The sequence below is a fragment of the Rhipicephalus sanguineus genome, chromosome 2, assembly GCF_013339695.2.
Source record: "Rhipicephalus sanguineus isolate Rsan-2018 chromosome 2, BIME_Rsan_1.4, whole genome shotgun sequence".
Classification (NCBI taxonomy): Eukaryota; Metazoa; Arthropoda; class Arachnida; order Ixodida; family Ixodidae; genus Rhipicephalus; species Rhipicephalus sanguineus.
In genome coordinates this window covers 138,141,988-138,162,184 of record NC_051177.1, presented here as the reverse complement: position 1 = coordinate 138,162,184, position 20,197 = coordinate 138,141,988, and the positions used below count along the sequence as shown (strand labels likewise).

At 45.8% G+C, this 20,197-nt stretch overlaps 1 protein-coding gene across 1 annotated transcript in view; it reads left to right on the top strand.

Annotated features, from left to right (window-relative positions):
* The window catches only part of LOC119383701 (soluble guanylate cyclase 88E), an 84,232-nt gene that overhangs the window by 27,358 nt on the left and 36,677 nt on the right, over positions 1 to 20,197 (top strand). Inside the window, exon 5 of the mRNA XM_037651971.2 lies at positions 19,768 to 19,891. Within this exon, the coding sequence (XP_037507899.1) occupies positions 19,768 to 19,891 (124 nt within the window). The remainder of the gene's footprint in view (positions 1 to 19,767; positions 19,892 to 20,197) is intronic.

Here is a 20,197-nt window from a genome sequence, read left to right as displayed (position 1 = left end):
TACTGGTTTCGATTAGCAGCATCAACAATAACTCGCCGCAGGTTTCTAGAGGATAGATGAATACACAGACAAGACGCTAAGTCATGTGTCGGTGTTCATCTCGAAGTGGGGTCCCTATAAAGGCCTAGACGGTCTCTGGGCGCGCCTTGTTCGACCACAGCTTTCGTGCGATATTCGATATTCTATCTACGCTGCTGTGGTAGACACAGAAACGGCCCGCCTCGGTGGTCTGGTTGTTATGGTGCTCGATAGCTGACCCGCAGGTCGCGGGATCGAATCCCTGCCTCGGCGGCCGCATTTCCGATGGAGGCGAAAAGGCTTGAGGCCCGTGTACTTAGATTTATGTGCAGGTTAAACAAGCACAGGTGGTCGAAATTTCTGGAGCCCTCCACAACGGCTTCTCTCATAATAACATCGTGGGTTTGAGACGTTAAAACCCAAAATTATCATTATTAGGCAGAGAAACGCTGCCGCCGTCTACCCGCCAAGGAAAGTAGACAAAACCTGTAGTTGGCGGAAGGAAGTTCCGAGTCACTTGGGAGGATGCCCAGCCTCTGAGACATTGGTTGCGTCAGACTACCGGAATGTCTTATAAATTCATCCTGCGCGTTTCTTTGACAGTTACGCACTTATTTACTCAGAGTGTAGTGTGTACATACAATAAATAATCCAGCAACAAATCCTACATAGTAAGGGCTGCCTGTTTCTTGTACCATGTGATGCATATATGCCCATTTACAAAGCATCGCGTGTTTTGATTACACTTATTTAACATCACTTAACATTGAAAAGTCTAATCTCCACATGAAAAAGTTATAAACACGTGGCCTGATGGCAGCGCTTCCGTATTCGGTTTTTTGTGCGAATAGGATACTGTAATAAGCAAAACTTCAAAACAGAGGAGACGTAAAATTAGGAAAAAAGTTTACATCAAAACGTCGATGCTTTGCAATGGTTTGCCGTTTGTGCTACCTGAAATGCGTTAGTATTCGGAAGTGAATGTATGAAATGCCGTAAGCAGCTTAGAAATAAATTCCCGCCTACCTTAACTTGGTGTTATCAACAAAAGCTCAATAAAATATTGTGTGGCCTACGCAATTTGATCACGGCTCTGACTCGAATTTTAGTAGTGTCGTGCCTAAAACGAATCATATATTCTTAAGAAAACGCGGAGATAAGAAATTAAGTAATTCATAATGTGAGGCCGTCTGCAGACGCGATAGGGACAGTGGGAGCAATGGCTGATACTTTTAGCATTTGAACTGAAAACTAGGTAGTGCAAACCACTGGCCTAGCCAAGGTTTGCAGCACCTCAAGGGGTTGCGGTAGGGGGGTTAAACGCCTCCCCCAAAATCCTTCAATTTTGCATGTGTGTGTGTATACACGCACACATACAAAAGCACGCACGAATATGCAAAAGTATAGTGAAATCCACCGCCCCCCCCCCCCCAAAAAAAATGATTTCTGGCTATACTAATGCAAACTGGCATATAGTAACGCTGAAGAGAACTCACACAACAAGAAACACAAGGCGATAAAACAGGAGCTGTACCGTCGTCTTTAGTTTCTTTTTGTGTGAAGATAGTGACGGCATACAAAAAACACTACGAAATTTTGTTTTCTGGTAGCACGATTTGAGTAGCCTGTATGAAGTAGTGGTTTCGTGTAAGCTGTATTAGGCGTTTTGCACAGACTCGTTTAATTACTGAAGGAAGCAGTAGAAAGCCCTAACTAAATTGATAGACACAGACGCTGGATAGACACAATGATAGACTCAGATAAACAAACTTGAAACATTTGGTACATTATACAAATAAAAAAATTCGGCAGATCCCATACCTTGTGGGAATCGATTACACGCGAAGCACTCAGCCACTAGTTACGAGGTTGATCGACGTTGTTTTTTGTAAGTGTAGTAGTTGTGTGCACATCGTGGGCTTACCAGGCACGTCGATTGCACCAGCCTTTAAAGGGGAACTCATAGTCTGACGTAACGTCAGCACTCAAGTTCGAGCATGGACGGCAGTATTATCGAAACGAAGTGCACTTTAGGGTGCGATGATGTGAATATGGCACGTAATTTTCGTTAGCGTATTCCTCCGGTGTCGGGCAACGCTTGAATATAGATTGCGGAATCAACACGGGATACCAATGTAATGTTTATTAAATAGACTAAAATAAAAATAAATAGAAAGAAGCAGACGACCAGAATTACACAGCTGCTCAAGATGACGATTACAAAGGTGTAGTTCTTGCGCGTTGGCTAACGTATGTGCGTCGTGCGTGATATAATTGCAAGCGAAGCCCGCACACCCGCACATAAGTCGGTTGATGGTTCTTATAACGACGCTCCCTCATTGCGGACATCTCAGAAGAATATGGCAGTTGCACTCGTTTGCGTTTCGGTTTCGCCGCTGAACTTGGGTGAATTTGATTACTTTGCAATTATTACTAGAGGCCGCTTTTTCAAAATCTCAAAGTTGCAATGGATTCTTCGCATAAAGGGCTTCGATTTTCCCATGTGACATAACCGCCTAAGTCCACTAATTAAAAAATTATTTAATTTAGCTTTTTTAATTACTGTCCCAGATGATGTCTTTAGCCATCTTAAGAGGTCTGCGGCTACAGAAGAAGTAGTTGTGAAGGCATCGAACAAATATTGCATTTTCTTTATTTTTGAGAATTTTGGACACATTTCTTGAAACACCCGTTATATTAGTGTTGGAATCAGCTACACAGCACGGCTTAGGAGTATGTAAAGAAATTGCCATATAGGTTTAAGGTATATTGGTGAGTTTAATAACTATGTTCCTGTCCCAAGAGCGTTTGACAGTAGCAAGACGATCGTGACAAGGACCGTGTGGCGCCGACCACACGATTTACACTTCAGCTGTTCAAAGCACCCTGAAAACGTACCGGTTGCTGGAATTTGGAGAGGTACTGGACGGGCGTTAGCGATAGGTACGATCGCACGCTATATAATCGTACTTACAAGTACGTAAACTACTTATAAGGGCTTACGTTGCTCGTACAACTTAAAGCATAGACAGAAGTATGCATGCTTGCGGCTATATCACGTGATGTACGCTAGATTAACGATGACCATTTACACTGTGCTGACGAAGGCTAAAGCCTCTTCGACCTGGGCCGATCATGAAGGCGGTACAACTTCGAACTCTTTCTGCACAGTGTCATCCGATGCGAGAAACATACTGGGAGTCGTGGTCCTCCAACATGCGGATACGGTTTGTTATAGCATCTCGATTGAACGAGCGAGTCGTCGCAAAGTAAGTCGCGAGAAAATTGTATACATGTGGAGAGGGGAAGGGGAGAGGGTTAGTGGAGAGGGAAAGGGGAGAAGGGTAGACACATGGGGAATGGTGAGGGGGAGTGGAGAGGAGGTGTGTGGAGAGGGAATGCGCATGCGCAGTAAGGGTGGTCACGCCGCACACCACCACCACCACCACCACCACCGGACAGATACTGCCGTTTACTGCCGGCTGCCGGGAGATACGCCGGACAACGGAGACGTGACAAGGTTAGACTAAGAGGAGCTATGCCCCTAGAAAAGACTATGCGTTACTCTTTTCGGTTAGCGCGGACTTTCTGCATGACTGTCTTTCAGGAGACACTTCAACGCTGTTTGGGCCCCAGAACTGTCAGACTAGAGTTTAATGGTCTCCTAAGGAAGTTCACGTGTCTCATTAAAGAGGTAATATACGCGTCAAGTCAGGACTCACAAGAAAGAGTCATAGAAGTTTTTTTTTTATTCTTTGAGTATAGGAGTATTGCGCCACAATGTTCAGAGGCAGCGGTTCGGTTCACCTGCTGGTCATGCATTTATTTTCGTGGGATCCCACCCGATGATAAAACAGAATATGTGTACGTTCTTAACTTTCAAAAAAGTTGATGAATAAGGAAAACGATGCTCGCACTAAAATTTACGAACGCATGATGTCAGTGCCGGCACCGGTGCCAGTTGCTTTCTTGTGCTTAAGCATAATTCCTGGTCCGAAGAGAAATAATGACTCATAGGAATCCTAACAATGGCCTCTAGAAACACCCAAACAGAACCGATATATACGTGCACATTTATGCCTACTCTTCGTACGTATTTTCGTGGCTTGTTTGTGTAGCAAGCAAATGTGACGGTCATAGACCCGGCCCCGATCTCTGACATCAAGCTTGAGACGCTGTCCCCACAGTCGCTGACTCGTGCGGTTCCCCGTAGATGCTTTTTGATGGGAGCTCGCATCGCTCCCGCAACAGACGAACAAGCACGACCTTGCAAGAATAAAACAAAGACAAAATAAGTGCGCCGAATAAGGTTGACGATCGCCACACAGCGGTCGTTCGCCAAAGAAAAATGCGCGCAGTTTGCTAGCTGTTCCAGATCGGAAAAACGACGGCCAAGGCCGAAGAACTGAAGGAGGAGCGAACCAGTGTTAGTGTGTATACGTAGGGCTTCGATACCCTAATAAAGACTGATATGTATAGAGCCCTCTTGCTCGAGGTTCCGTGCAGTGAGAATTGGTCAGGGCAGAAGACTTCAAAGAGGAATGCGTAACAGTTCGCAGTGATCGACATTCACAAATATCTGTTCAATAGCACCGTCTATTGGGGTACTCAAAAAATGTCACACTTGTCATGGAAATTAGTTCAAGAGGTCGCATTATTTCTTCCGCAGCGGCTCGAGAACAACTTCGTTCGGGCTAAACGCAAGTAGAGCTTCAGATATACTATTTGTATGTTGTTTTTGGTACTGCGCTCGGGGTCGCAGTTATGCATCGAGCAGCTTAGGATTCTGTCTTTTGAACACGAAAGTGTTTTATGCCAGGGTCCACCAAGACTTCAGTGACGTATTTCCGTCACGGAAATGACGTCAAAAAATATACGCGATTAGATGGCAAAGAAAAAAAAGTTCCGTCAACGGGAATCGAACCCACGACCGTTCGGTCCGCAACAACAGATGCCGGGCACGCTGTCCACTGCGCCACGGTCACATTTTTTTTCTTTATTTCCAGGCATTAGGAAACACTTTCCCAAATGCGAGACCGGTGGACTCCTACTGCGCCACGGTCACAGACTGTAGAGGCTTGACAAACGCGCCTTTTATATCTACCATTCTCCCGTTCGGCGGGGTGGTGTTGCCCCCTGGGAGCGGTAAAGTAAAGTAATTCGTCATTACTGTGGCCTTCGCGATTAGCACCTACAATGCGTTACGCGTCCCGCCCATTCGGCGCGTTTTCAATAGAAGTTCAATTTTGTCAATGCCTTAACACACCGCGAGGTGGCAACCTTAGCCAAGCGTCGTAAAGGCGTCGGCCTCGCTCATAGCTCTGCGACGCGCGCCTGCCTCACCTGGCTGTAACGCCGCGTTCGCCGCTCACGCGCTCACCCCTAGCAAAATCGCGGCCGGGCTACCGGTGCGGCACGACGCGCTTTGCGTTTCTCTCTAGTCCGGCCGTGGTGTTCAATCACATTTTAACATGCCGCGGGATGGCGACCAAGTTCTGCGTCCAATATGCGACGCTCTTCTGGCTATCACACCTAGTTCTCTGCGCTTTCACCATTAACTACTACAGCTACCATACGGGTTTGTTTAATCATTTAGCGGGGACGTTAGTCGTCGGGATGAAGATGTTCCACCAATCATCAAAGTGGGCACATCCACGTTAAACGCTGCTGTAGCTTCCAGACAATAATATTGCAAACTCTCTTATATCAATGTACAGTAAACACTCAGTTACTTCTATAAGGGCACGTTTTAATTCCGGGTTATTCCGATTCCTATACCGGAGGGATCAACTATATGTTTTTTTCAAAGTCAAACAGATGGCTACTTATGGAGTATCTCGCTGCTAAGCAAATATTTTTGGCAGCCTCGTAGCTGTAAACAAGAGAGCTTTTCTAGGTTTTTTTTTTCTTCAACAAGAACAATCATCCAGCACGAAAATGTGCCTGCAAAACATTGTGGTTAGACGCAGGGCCACGTACTGTCTTCAGGTTGGTCAGCGCAAGGAAAACAAACACAATACTGCACCGCACAGCCTGAGGACTATCAACCAAGAAGCCCGAACTTAAACAATCAGTTGGTGTCGCAACTCAGCATTTCGCAAAGTCTATTGCGCAGACATTTACCATTAGAGGAGCTAAAACTCACTAATGTCAACACGATTAGTCCAAGCTTCTATCACGGTATTCCTCAACTGAAGCTTTCACGCGTTCGTTTAGTTTTCAGCCGCAAATCCCCACTCCCGGAAACACTGCGGTCAAAGGAAAAAAAAACAAAAACAAGGACGGATTTCCCTGCAGAAAGAACGGATATTTAGTGCAGTGCCGGGAAGCCCGGTAAAGCGTGCTTACAACGGCTCTCTGCGCCCCGCAAAACGTGGGTTGCAAGACCTTGGCCCTGCGATTGGCTGCGGGAGTCGCGTGATCTCCTACGACTTCGGGCGTTGAGGCGAAAGGCCGGCGAGAGTCTGTCCGTTGGCATTTAATCAACGGAGCGCAGGGAGACTCCGTGCCTACTTCTTCGCTTTCCTTCCTTTTTTTCTTTCTTTTTTTCTTGCGTTGTTTCTGAGGCGGCGACGCACTACTGCTGACTGTCGTGGTGACTTCGATGGACGCGGCTCGCGTGCGAGGCCTTCGCTGACAGCCGGGCATTTAGGCGTCACTGATGGTAACGGCAAATTTTTGGTGTTTGTATGCTAGCGGAAAGAACGGAGTTGCGAAAGCTTAACGTTTCATTACGAAGCCCGTGGCTGGATTCAAGGAAATGTAAAATACATGAAGTGACAGTATGTTTCTCACTTTTTTTTGCGAACACGTAACCAAAGAGACTACTTCCGTTGCGAAGAGATGAAGAAGGCCTGATTTACTTTGGAATAGTTAAGTAAAATGCGACTAGGGATATGTGGGCGGGTTACTTCTTGGCTTATTCTTCTGTCGTAATCTTACATTTGTGACGGAAATTGACTTGGTGCAGGAAGGATTCCTGGGGCGGACCTAGAACACAATTTTTTTTCGTAAGTATTATCGCAGTCTCTGTGAATTCCGCTGAGACAACCAACGCGCCGCTGAAGAAACACTAGTGGTAAAGCGAGGACCGTAGTAATCTTCCACCGGCATCGCAGTAAGTAGTTATTTTGTGGCGTAGTAGACGGGGAGAAAGTAGCCCAGTGCGGGCGGCTAAAATGAGTTTAGGTTGAGCTGCCGTAATTTAACTCCAACTCGGTCGAGCATAATGTCTGTCACACGCCGCGCTGGCAGAAATCTGAGGAGGAGAACTTATTGCACGAACAGTGGCACAGCTGGCAACCTCGGCGGGAAAGCGACACTGACGCGACGCGTGCAGTAAATGATCGTCGTCGCCGTGCAGCCGCCACCGCACTTCCATTATTTTCGATATCGCCCTAGCCCGCGTTAGAGCAAAGTCGTTTTAGAGTGCCGTAGAACACAAATCTGTGCGACTCGGATGAACGTGTCTTCAAAAGCGTCAGCTGTATAACCACAGCCTTAGAAAATATGCTGCTATTGCATTTTTATACTTCTATCTTCCTCCGGCATAATTTGCCTGTTTATCTATTTTGTGTGCTTTCTTCATATTAAGATGGTAGATGGCAAGTTGAAACAAAGTGATTTCAGTGGGCGGGGGAGGGGGGATGCTGCCTAGTTTGCAGATATTAAAAATGTTAAAAAGAAACGTATGAAAAAGCTGTCGTTCCGGCCATCAACAAGGACAATGCAGCATTGTGTAAGAAGGCTCACCGCTTGAGTAAGAAGGCTGTATCTTGATGCACAACTAAGCAGTCATGACAGCTGGATATATAATAACAAGATTCCACGAAACATTGACACACAACAAAGGCCTTACTACGCACACATAATACACATAAACAAATAAAGAAAATGTGCTTAAGGGAAGGTCTTCATCGGAAAGAACGAAAAATAACTTTTCTTCAAAAGAGCGTTCACGACAGAGTCTTCCAAGGTGGGCGGCGTCTCTACAGTGCGTGTCACGTATCAGGTGCAACCACACTGCGCTAGAATTCTAGTACACCAGGTGCAACACTGTGGAGGCTAGCGAAACGTCTTGCAGTAGGTGTGTTGCATTAAGAAATAATCCGATATTCTCACCTCCTAGACTAGATTTTTTCTTTTCGTTTTTAGGCTGAGTAATAAGTGAAGATTTTAGTGCCTTGCAAATAGACAAACACCCTTATACGGCTGTTACTGTATGACTGGATCGCTTAGAGCCTTGTTGTTTTCGTTTTCTTGGTATTTCATTTGCACGCCGTCACTCGGAGGCGAGCCTCCGCGAGCGTTTGCAACGTGGCAGTGTTGTAAACGAGCGTTTACAATGACGAAAACGGACCACGAGACGTGCGGTCTTATACATTTTGCTGAACGAACTCCTCGCATAGCTTCCACAGCGCTGCACGTGATGTGTGAAGCAGGACACCTCGGGCCTCAGCTGACAGCTTGGCCCTGTTCACGAGACATCGCTGATCTTTGAGCCTGTCGGCATTTCTTGAATGTTCATATAACATGTGGGATCGCCTGCATTTCAGAAGCATTACAAGTAATATCTATGACTTGATAACAAAACTTGAAAGGGCAGAAATGGGGGAAATAAAAGTTGAGCGATGAACCGTATTTGCTTCTGCCCCTCCCAAAAATAATATGACAGGAAAAAACACAATGCTCCAGCCAAGGAAAGAGTGAAATTCCGATATAATTACTACAGTGCAGGCAATTCCCGTGAGAAAGACACATTCCTAGTAAACAGTATAGGTTTCAGGGCGCTCTCAGCGAAGGACAATTGGGACAAGATATGTTTGTGCAACATATTTTGTTGTGCAAAAGAGGGAACTTACGCGGGCGTCTGTCCTTCTGCAAGAAAACAGGCTCTGACTGTGATCGACGGTGCTGCAGCGTTGGTTTGATTGAAAAGAAAGTGACGCACTGCACGATCGCCGGTGACACGCCGATTTATTTGTTTGGAGCACAGAGAGGATTGCGTGTTTAGCATAATTGTCCACTGAATTAGGATACTTCGAAAACTAGGAAGCAAGCAAGAGCAGCAAGAAATGCAGCACTATAGCGCCGAGCACGAATGTACATTTCATGTGGAACGACAACTTGATATCTAGGACGCTGAATATAAGTATTGCGAAACGAAGGAGACCGTGAAAAGGCGTTTGCCTTTTCATTGTATCGCCCTCGCGCATGTTATTATTTCTTGTTTTTGCGTTATGTAAACCGATAACGATGCTTTTGATTCATCTTCATGAGACTAGGCCCCGTAGCACACCTCGAAGCGTCCTCAGCTTCGCCAACAGGATCATGAAGTGGTGCTTGTAGGCGAGAAATCACAGCGAACTCACCATGGGCTTTTCTGTATCATTTACACACACAGTGGTTTATATAGCTTAACTTAAATGCTTAGCCTAAGAACGATTGAAAAATGCTTGTTACAGCTTTCGCAGGCAAATCGATCGTCTACTTGTCCAATTGGCTTCGTGCGCATACCTATGACTATAGCCGCAAAGGCAGTGCTTCGAGCGCAAGTGGAGGGGCAAAAAACGTGGCTGATCCCTCCGTCATCGTAATCGGTATGACACCAAAGTGAAACGTGTCTTGCCAGAGGTACTCGAGCGTTTATTGTGCATTGATGTATGAGAGCTTGTAGAATGTCTATTGGCGTTTGGCAGCTATAGCACCGGCAAACACAAAGAAGGACGCACGACACGAACGCACAAGTATACTCAGGACGAGCGCGAACTAAGAACTGTTACAGTTGTTACTTTTTCGTGTTTGAGCAGCGCGCTCTTTTCGCAAACGCGGCCGCTGCAGCAAGCGAAGTGACCTTAGTGCACTCTTTAACTTGAACGCAAGCTTTGCCATGAACGCACAAGACGCACAAACTCCCGCCTCCCCCTCACGAGATAAGGGCGCGCGCACGAGCGAACACGCCCTGTAGGGAGGCGCGCGCAGCGGGGCGACGATCTTTAAAGCACCCCCTTCGCGCTCTTCGCACCATCTCGCTGCTGATAACGAGAACACGTTGAAGTACCACGAAGCTCTGAGTACCCCCAGCGGTATATGGTGTGTATAAATAGCTCGCCGCTAGTGCGCCGAAGAAGCAGAGTTGTCGGATGCTACCGAGCTAACAAGCAACTAATAATCACAACAGAAGCCCCAGAAAGCGGCTGGGCTCTCACGAAGAAGCCCCCCCCCCCCAAAAAAAAAGAAGAAAAATACATTTCATAAATTTTCACATCCTTGAAAATATTTTTCATTAAAAGAAAAAAAATGTCTCTCAGGTACAAAGGGGAGTGGAAAACATGACAAATATGCGCAACTATGAAGGAAAGCGCATATTTACTTTTTAAAATTGGCTACAACGTAGTCTCCACTCGGTTGAATGCATGTTTGCCAATCCATGATTAACGTTACTTGTTGATTTCCCCAACGTGTTTGGCTTCAACACCACTGAACTACTCAGTCGTTGACAAACGCGCTATGAGTGAACAATAAGAGCGCTATTTATGCCGTGATGATCACTAAACTAACTATATTTACTGGAAAAATTCAAATAAGTCCAAAAAACGCGACAAGCGACTAGAAATTTCTACAAGCAAGTCGGCGAAAGGAGCAGCCAAAATCCGCTTATTGTAAGCGGAAGTGGCAACTCTGAGAAGAACGTACGCTTTGTGGCCGAGTCGTTTAGCGCCGCGCGCTGTGGAGCGAGCGGCAGTGGGTTTGATTCCCAGTGGCGCAACTATTTCTTTTTTATCATCTGTTAGTGTACATTTGACAACGTCATATCCATGGGGGAAATGCGTTAGTGAAGTCTTGGTGGGCCGCGGCATAAAACACTTTATTGTTAACAAGGCGTTGTGTGACTCGAATGCACTAAGGGTCTGTCGCTTCGTTTGTTTTTTTCCTCACTGCGCAAGAGACCCGCTGATGACGGCGGCCGCAAGGTCAGTGAAACCATTACTCTACTATAGTAAATAGACTGCTCCGAGTCAACTCGAGTAGCAACGTTCCTTGGAATCAATCAGAGACCGTTATTAGTGAATCAAAAATAAATCGACAAGTTTTTTTAGCTGCTTGAAGTCGATTGTCCGATTAGGTTTCAGTACAGTAGTCAGAACGCCTTCTCATTGCGGTAAGGTACTGAGCACCACAAGATGACACTCGTACTATCTAATGAGACCTAACAGAAAATAATGCCAAGGAATGCTCGTACTGTAGTAGGTTACAACTTAGCATTATTGCAAAACCTCATAAAGACCTGGTGCGTCTGTCCTCCAACTCTGCGAGACAGTCGTGCCAGCTCGTTTTCGTTGGAAGCCTAAGTACTTTCTCCATGCTAATGTTAATACTCTGCTTACTGGAAAATACAAGCTTGAATTTTCTGAATAAAACGGTGTATTGAACTTATAATTGATGTCAGAATCTTCGGTAAAATTTTTCGGGAGCTTCGAGATTTCTTAAAACCAGCAACACCAAAATTTCTGTATGGAATAATGCGGCTATCTTCTATACGCAGAAACACTTGATGTCACGAAATATTAGAATGAGCTTATGGCTGTGAAAGAAGCTTGTAATATGGTGCAAGCACCTAGTGGCATTATGTTCTTTGGGGAGCACCGAAGATTCACTACCGAGTGGGGGTTCTCCATGAATTCGAAAAAAAGGCCGACAAAATAAAACAACACAAGAAAAGAAGATGTTAAGATTTTAATATGACACATATGACATAGCAGCAGAGGTTTACTACAAAAATTGGCCAATTAACTATAAGGGAAATTATTCGAATCAGTTGAATGCGATTAGGTGCGATGCGAACGAAGGGTCTCTAACGCGACCGGCGTCGAGATAGCTGTTGCTCCATTTACGCTTTCTTCGCACAAGCTACACCGATCCATAATGCATTGCGCTGGAACTGGTGCCGACACTGTTTCGTTGTTGAAAACGGCGCGTGGGTCGAGAACCATTGTGCGCATGCTCCGAAGAAAGCAGCGGTCAGTGCACGCGTTGGGCTGTGCGTTGAGCTATAGGCGAGACGGCATTTCTGTAGGCGCGCCGGGAGCAGCGTAGCTTGACAGGACGCCACCAGTGGTCGCCCACGCGTCGAGCACGTGGGTCTATAAATGCACCTTTACACGTGTGCGCTTTTGTGCGGGCTTACGCTTGCTCCGTTCGCATACAGTGGAGGTGGACGACGGTCAACATCAAGGTACTAGCTGTCTATGTGCGTTCACACAGTCCATAAGTTTAAGGATCCTAAAGTTTACCGAAACTGTACATTCAAAAGGGAATTGTCATCAAAGGAAGTTAACCTAGCTAACGTCATTACGTCATTTAGCCGCAGCTAAGGAAATCTAAACATTTAACACGAAAGTGTTGTATGCCGGGGTCCACCAAGACCTCACTGACGTCACTTCTGTCACGTAATTGAGGTTGGTAAAGTGCACACAAACAGATGACAAAGAAGAAAAGGTTCCGCTCGCGCGGGTGACCTGGGTGTCGAAACCACGGCCTCTCAGTCCGCGGAAAAAGTTGCCGAGCGCTCTACCCACTCTGCTACCGAAACACTTACACGAGTCTTTATAAACTAAAAAATCTCGAAAGTCAGGCATGTTGGTAGCGCATAATGAATGTAAGAACAGCGCAACAGACAAGGACTGACGAAAATAACACACACAGCGCTGTCACACCTTCTCCGCGAGAGGGACGCCAGCGGAAAGGGGAACGCCTTAGCACGTTCAATGCTCAGGCCGTTTTTCTGCTCAAATGACGATGCTTTGAATGAGCGCATATCGAGTACAAGTTTTTATTTTATGCTCGTTGATTCTATACTTGCGCGCAATTCGTCATATGCTGCATCCAGTTGTATGCTAGCTGCTTCAGCTATCACAAAGATTTAATCATGACCACGGACGTTAGTCGTCGGGATGGAAGTGAGCCACGAGGCATCAACGGCGGTGCGTCCACGCTAACCGGTACCATAGCTGCCAAACACCGTCATTCTGCAAGTTCTCGGATAAAACAAACACTCAAGTACTTCTGTTACGACACATTTCACTTTCGTGGTATACCGATTCCTATGACGGAAGGATGAACCATGTATTTTTCATTTCTTAGCGAACTTCAGCGACTTTGAGCGTATCTATCTATCTATCTATCTATCTATCTATCTATCTATCTATCTATCTATCTATCTATCTATCTATCTATCTATCTATCTATCTATCTATCTATCTATCTATCTATCTATCTATCTATCTATCTATCTATCTAGCCGCCTACGACTTTCTGCTCTCCTGGCCGTTTCATTAATCGGATGTATACCAATATTAGGGTGTCATAACATGGCCTTATTACGAACATAAATGACAGGTCATATCATGAAAATCATGACACGCATGTCATGAACAGCATGATATAGATTGCACGCCCTTTGGGCTCTTGCGGCCGTTCAGTTAATTTCATATATACCAAGAGACAAGAGTTCATGACGAACATAATGACAGGTCCTAACATGCAAATCATGACGCGCATGGCATGTGCAGCATGATTTACATGACATGGTCTCGGGGCGCTCGCGACCGTTTAAATGAAGGGATATATACGAAAACTGGCATGACGAGACATTTCTGTATGACGAACATAACTGACACGTGGTAACATGAAAATTATGATATGCATGTCACGTACGACATGATTTACATGCCACGCTCATTGCGCACTCGCGTTCGTTTCGCTAGATTGATATGCACCAAAAATTGGTCTTGTGCGATGTGACTGTATGAAGAACACGAATAACAGGTGGTAGCATGAAAACCATGACATCCATGACATGTGTGTCATGATTTACATGCCACGCTCCTGGTGCATTCGTGGCCGTTTCGCTTGCATGATATACACCAAAATTGGCATTGCGCGACACGACCGTATGACGAACGTGAGATGTGGTAACATGAAAATCATGACATGCAAGTCATGTACTACCTGATTTACATGCCACGCTCATGGTGCGCTAGCGGCTGTTTCAGTAGATTGATATACACCAAAATTGGTATTGCGCGATGTGACTGTATGAAGAACATGAATAACAGTTGGTAACATCAAAACAATGACATGCATGTCATGTATGTCAAGATTTACATGCCACGCTCATGGTGCGCTAGCGGCCGTTTCAGTAGATTGATATACACGAAAATTGGTATTGCGCGATGTGACTGTATGAAGAACACGAATAACAGCTGGTAAGAAGAAAACCATGACATGCGTGTCATGTGTCTTGGTTTACATGCCACGCTCATGATGGATTCGCGGCCGCTTCGCTAGCTTGATGTACACCAAAATTGGTATTGCACGAAGCGACTGTATGACGAACGCAAATGAGATGTGGTAACATCAAAATCATGACATGCATGACATGCACGACATGATTTACATGCCATGTTCATGACGCACTCATAGCCGTTTCGCTAGATTGATATGCACCAAAATTATTATTGCGCGATGTGACTGTATGTAGAACATGAATAATAGGTGGTAACATGAAAACCATGACATGCATGCCATGTATGTCATGGCTTACATGCCATGCTCATGGTGCATTGGCGGCCGTCTCGCTAGCTTGATATACACCAAAACTGGTATTGCGGTATGTGACTGTATGATGAACATTAGTGACAGGTGGTAACATGAAAAACCATGATATGCATGTCATGTATGGCATGATTTACATGCTATACTCATGGTGCACTCGCGGTCATTTCGCTCGTTTGATATACACCAAAATTGGTATTGCGCGATGCGTCTGTACGACGAACATAAATGAGAGGTCTTAACATGCGAATCATGTTATGCATGTCATCTACGGTATGATTTACATGCCACTGTCATGGTGCGCTTCCGGCCGTTTTGTTAACTAGATATATACCAAAATTGGTACGGCATGACACGAGTGCGTGGTGATCATAAACGACAGGTCATGCATTGTATATACCAGAATATGGGTTTCATTGGCATGGGGTGCTATGCAGGATGGCCCGAGCTTCTCGGGCACACGAGTTTGCTCCGAGCTCGAATTACGGCGGTCATGACAGGAAGATAGTGCGGAGCACGCGATAGCAGCGTTGATAAAAACGGCTACAAGAACGAGCATGACGTCACATACGCATGTACGGCATTTGCGGCGGTTTTCAAAGGAACGCCGCTTGCGAACGCGTCAGTGCCGCCACTAAGTCAATATTTTGACAGTCTAGCGGCGTCAGCGTGATTGTCGCGCTATCGTGTTGCTAACTGATCATCGCGCCTCCTATGGGCGTGTTCGTGGGCGTTTGTTCTCTTTCGGAGAATCCTTTCGTTCCACCTGCAGCATGGAAATTTCCACTCTCGAAGGCAAGAAGGGCGCACATACAGCAATCTGGTGCAGTTCGTTTCGCTTGTCTTGAATATTACAGATAAATAAATGGACAGGTTACTGCTACTTACGTTACACGTCTGAAGAATTTTCTGTAGTAACGAATCGGTAGAAACAATGTCGCCACAAACAAGTAAATAATAACACTTCTCGCCGCAAATCCCACCAGGGGCGCTTGCTTCGTGGCTGTGAATGGTACATCGTGAGCGCGGTGAAGTTGAATGCGAGACATCGTAGCCACGTGACGATATAACCTTTAGTTCTTTGTGCTTGTGTGCATAGTCTGTGCCATTAGGCTGACAGATGAATCGTGCCGCTGGCTGGCGTTGCGCCGGGAGCACTGCTCTTCCACAAGAGCAGACGTGGTGGGCGGACCCGATCTTCGCCGCGGGCGTCTGTCAACCAAATTGACTGACGTGCGAACTCGGGCACAAACTCGTTGATTCTGAAAAGGCCAGAGTTCAACTCGGGACTGTCATAGTGCCAGTGTGCCTGTCAAGTGTTCCATGCAGCGGACGCTACTCAGCAGATTCTTTGCATATAAAATAATTTGGTCAGCTTGCACTACTTGTGCAATGCTGGGGCCATCGGAGGAGCTTGTGATCACCTTGCTTCTTCAAGCTTATTACGTAGCTCGTCTACTCAGTATGCTTGGCCTGCTTCGGAGTAATGACCGTGTCCGTTCGGTTTCAATATTCGTGCTATTTATTAGCTAGACCTTAATTAACATGGCAGTGAATAGTTATGTTTTAATTGGTAGTGTTTAATTAACATGGTATTAATTACTCAGGTTTCATTACCAAGGTCCTCATTAGCTCGAATGTAGTTAACATAATCCGAATTAGAGTGACCATAATTACCACGTACTTGGTGAGGAAGTTTCTAATTAGCTTAGTGTGAATTAGCGCGCTCCTAATTAGCGTCGTGTTCATTAGCATGCCCCTAATTAGCCCGGTCTTAACTAACATGAAACTGAATAGTCCTGTATTGATTGCTAATGCGTTAATTGCCGCGGCATTAATTATTCAGGTTTAATTCGCAAAGTCCTGAATTGTACAGAGGTAATTAGCATAAACCTAATTAGCAATATGTTAATTACCACGATCTCGGTGAGTAATGTCTTGATTATCTTGGTTTTATTTACACGCTATCCTATTTAGCGTTGTGTTAATTAGCATGTTCATAGTTTGTTCTTAGTTTTACACTGTTCATTAGCACGGTCTTAGTAAGACGTGGCTTAATTAGCTCGGCCTTAGCATGATTTGGCTTAATCAGCTTCGTCATAGCATGTCCTCACTTAGCTAGGTATACCGCCCAGCCAATTATCTAATCAGCCGGCCGCACCTGCTGGGGGAGCGAGCAGACGATTAATAAGTGGACGAAGGGGGCGCGCGCCGACCGAGCAACGTACTAGAATGTAGAGGCCGACCATGGTGATTATACACGTGGCCTCGACGATTAGCTATAGCCGCGGTGTTGTAAGGCGCTCGGTCGGAACTAATCTCGGAGGCCGTGGTGCTGATTATTCTAAAGGATACTTAGTGCAGACGTTAAACGCTTGAAAATGGATTCAAAGGGCCCGCGAACACATAAAAAATATAGTTAGTAGAACTTGCTGCCACTTTTCTTGCATGGGTGCACTTCTGCACTCAGTGGAACGACAAACAAATGCAAGAAGGCGCCTCTAGTTTGAAGACACCACCCAACCTTCTCGACCGCCCGTGACGTAACGCCGCGATCCATCGTAACCAATGGAACGGAGCGCGCGCGTAGTGATGGATTTCACTTTCTCGTCCTGTTAGAGGAGTCCTGACACAAATATTTTCGCCCCGCGTTCTTTTGCTGAAATGTGTTGCTGGGCACCTGTTAGTCATAACACGGCACATCGTTTGCTGCAGCGGGCGACGGATAATTAATTACAAGCTCCTCATAACCGACACAGCATCAGTTACGGTTTGACAGGACTCGAAAAACGACAAGCCGCCGGGTGCAACTATCACCACCTAGCGAGTGAAACGCTCGGTCACGTCAGCACACAAAACAGTGACGCATTTCCGCGCGTCAAGGAAATAGCGCAGAAGGATTTCGGCATTGTGGCCTGTCACTGCAGCCCAGGCAGCACAGGGAAATCAAGAAGTCATTGGGAGCAGGAAACGGGAAAGCGGTAGTGTCGCCAAACACAAAACTTTCAACGCGTGCGCCGCGGCCATACACTCACGAGCAGCCGCCGAGCAGACACCAACAGCGCAGCGGCGAGCGCGTCAAAACAGAAATGGCGGCTACGACGTCATCATAACTTGTTGTACCGGCTGCGACGGTTACGTAGGGGAAGTAGGGGGGTCACCTCGGGTCACCTCCGAGGGTGTCAATGCAACAGGTGCGGCATAATGCTGGATCGCGCACGCGAACTTTAAAATTCATATAAAGTACCTTCCAAGCTTTATTCGCTGTCGATATTTTGCAGATGGTACACGCACAGAAATCGATCCAGCAGGCTATCTCGGCCGCGAAATTTTGTGTCAGTACCCCTTTAACTCGTTCAAAAAGGGGTGTTGCCAGAGCTCGGAAAGATCCCGAGTTTCGCCAAACTCGGGCCATCCTGCATAGCACCCATGGTGTATACCAGATTGTGCATGCATGCGTGCATGGCAAACATGCGATATATGGTGGAGTAGATGCCATGGCATGAGTGATTTCATTTGGCTCAAAGACAAACAAGGCGATGTATGCAGCTCTTTGCTGGCTGCTTCGCATTACATCGATTCCCACTGTGCGGGGGATCTGCCGGATTTTTTTTTAATATTAGGTTGTAATAGACTATACACTCTCAGAAAAAGAAAAAGAGCATGTGCCAATATTTTCGGTAAGTCTGAACTTGTAGCATATATGACTATCTTAAAGGAGACAAGCGCCATGACTCTTTAGGGCTTCACGACTCCCCGACGAGACTATAATGACCTCCAGTGACGGTTAACGTGTCTCTTTAAAGACAGTCATATACAGGACAAGACAGAATTCACGCGCGCTAGAAAACAGTCATACGACTTTCTTTTTCTTAGAGTGTAGGGCCCTAATCCGCCCACGTCGACCGCGCGCGTCTAAGCTCGTCCGATACAGATCGCTGAACGTATACGATGTCAGGCTGGTAGACACCCTATTTGATGAAAACATCGAAACGTTCGAGAGAGCTTGATGGAAGAAATATGCATGGAGAAATTAAACGCAATGCAATACGTTACAAAATTTTTCGAAATTGAATTTTCGGCACCGTAATCTGTGAGACCATAATATTTGGCCTGTCAAGCTGAAGCATGGTAAACTGAAAGTGCGCTTGAAAAAGAATATTTGGTAAAAATATTGTTATTATGAGTTATCTGACGCACTATCGAAAATTTTCAAAAGATTATCACATTTGCTTTGTAGGAATGTCTAAGCGTTAAGAAAACAATCTTTGCACTTTCCCAACTATTAAGATTATGGGAAGTAATGTTCTTTGAAAGACACTCTCCGTGTGAAGAAACATAAGCTGTGCATATATTCGTAGGGACTCGGCGCGCAACATGAACTGGTCGTTTCGGCTTGGGAAACGTTGGAGTGATACTTCAAGCAGTGAATTAATATATTACTACTTTGACTGTGTGTAAAAACGTCAGCAATTCTCTGTGAACATTCACACATACATGCAGGCGATGTTCGAATGTTTTAGATGAAACGGTGAAAGTTATTTCATAAAAGCGACAGCCTTACTTGCGAGCATTAGCTGCAAGCGCTCGTACGCCACTGGTGCTTACTCATAACATCGGGCTGAGCGCAAAGCCGACAAAGAGATGCAACACATACAGGTATTATTGCAACGCGACAGGACACGGACATAGGAAAGATTGGGCAGCGCGAGCGCTAACTCGTAATTGGTTTATTGGGGCTCCGCAGAAAAAAATAAACACTTTTGAAAACAGTCAAGCACATGCACACAAGCTCTTCACGGCAAAGGAAAAGACAATTCAGAAATGCGTCTCTCGCTACCAAATAAGCAGATTGACGTATGGCTGACGCACTCCGTGGCTCTTTTAGCAGTACATACTTCAGACAGTTCACGTGCTGCAGTATCTTTACTTCAGCCCAGAATCTTAAGCTCACGAAACCGTCGTCACACATGCAGGCCATTCAACGGCTTACGATGACCTGCATTTACAGAGAGATGCAATTGGAGGTGAATACTGAGTATGCGTAAAGGTTGTCTGCGGACATCGGGATGCCCACCACTCGCGCAATTTTGTTCATTATGCAATGTCGGTTACGGCGCCAACCACTCGCAGATCATGGGCCACACGAACAACGTATTCGAGTTGACTTCGCTGGAGGCGGTGCGAGCCCGGTGCAACCTGAACAGCAGCCAAGACAACGTGTCGCAATGCGACTTCAGCGAGAACGGAGATTTCAGTGAGTTCTTTTTTGAAGAAAAAACACTGACACGATATACGATACTACACAGTGCCGCGTATCTTCATGATGACGTTAGTCGTGGCCACCTTTTGTGTTGCCGAGTTTTCCATCCTTAGTTCTCTCAGTTAAGCGCAGGAAAATGAACTTTACATACATTCATAACTTTGAATTGACTATTTCACGAGAACGCTTTTACAACGTTTGCGTAACAAGATTGTAGTAAAACAATGCCGTTCTTGTGTAGCGATTGGTGTAGCACCAAGTGCTGCGCTAAATGCAGCTCAATTACTGTGAAACATGAGG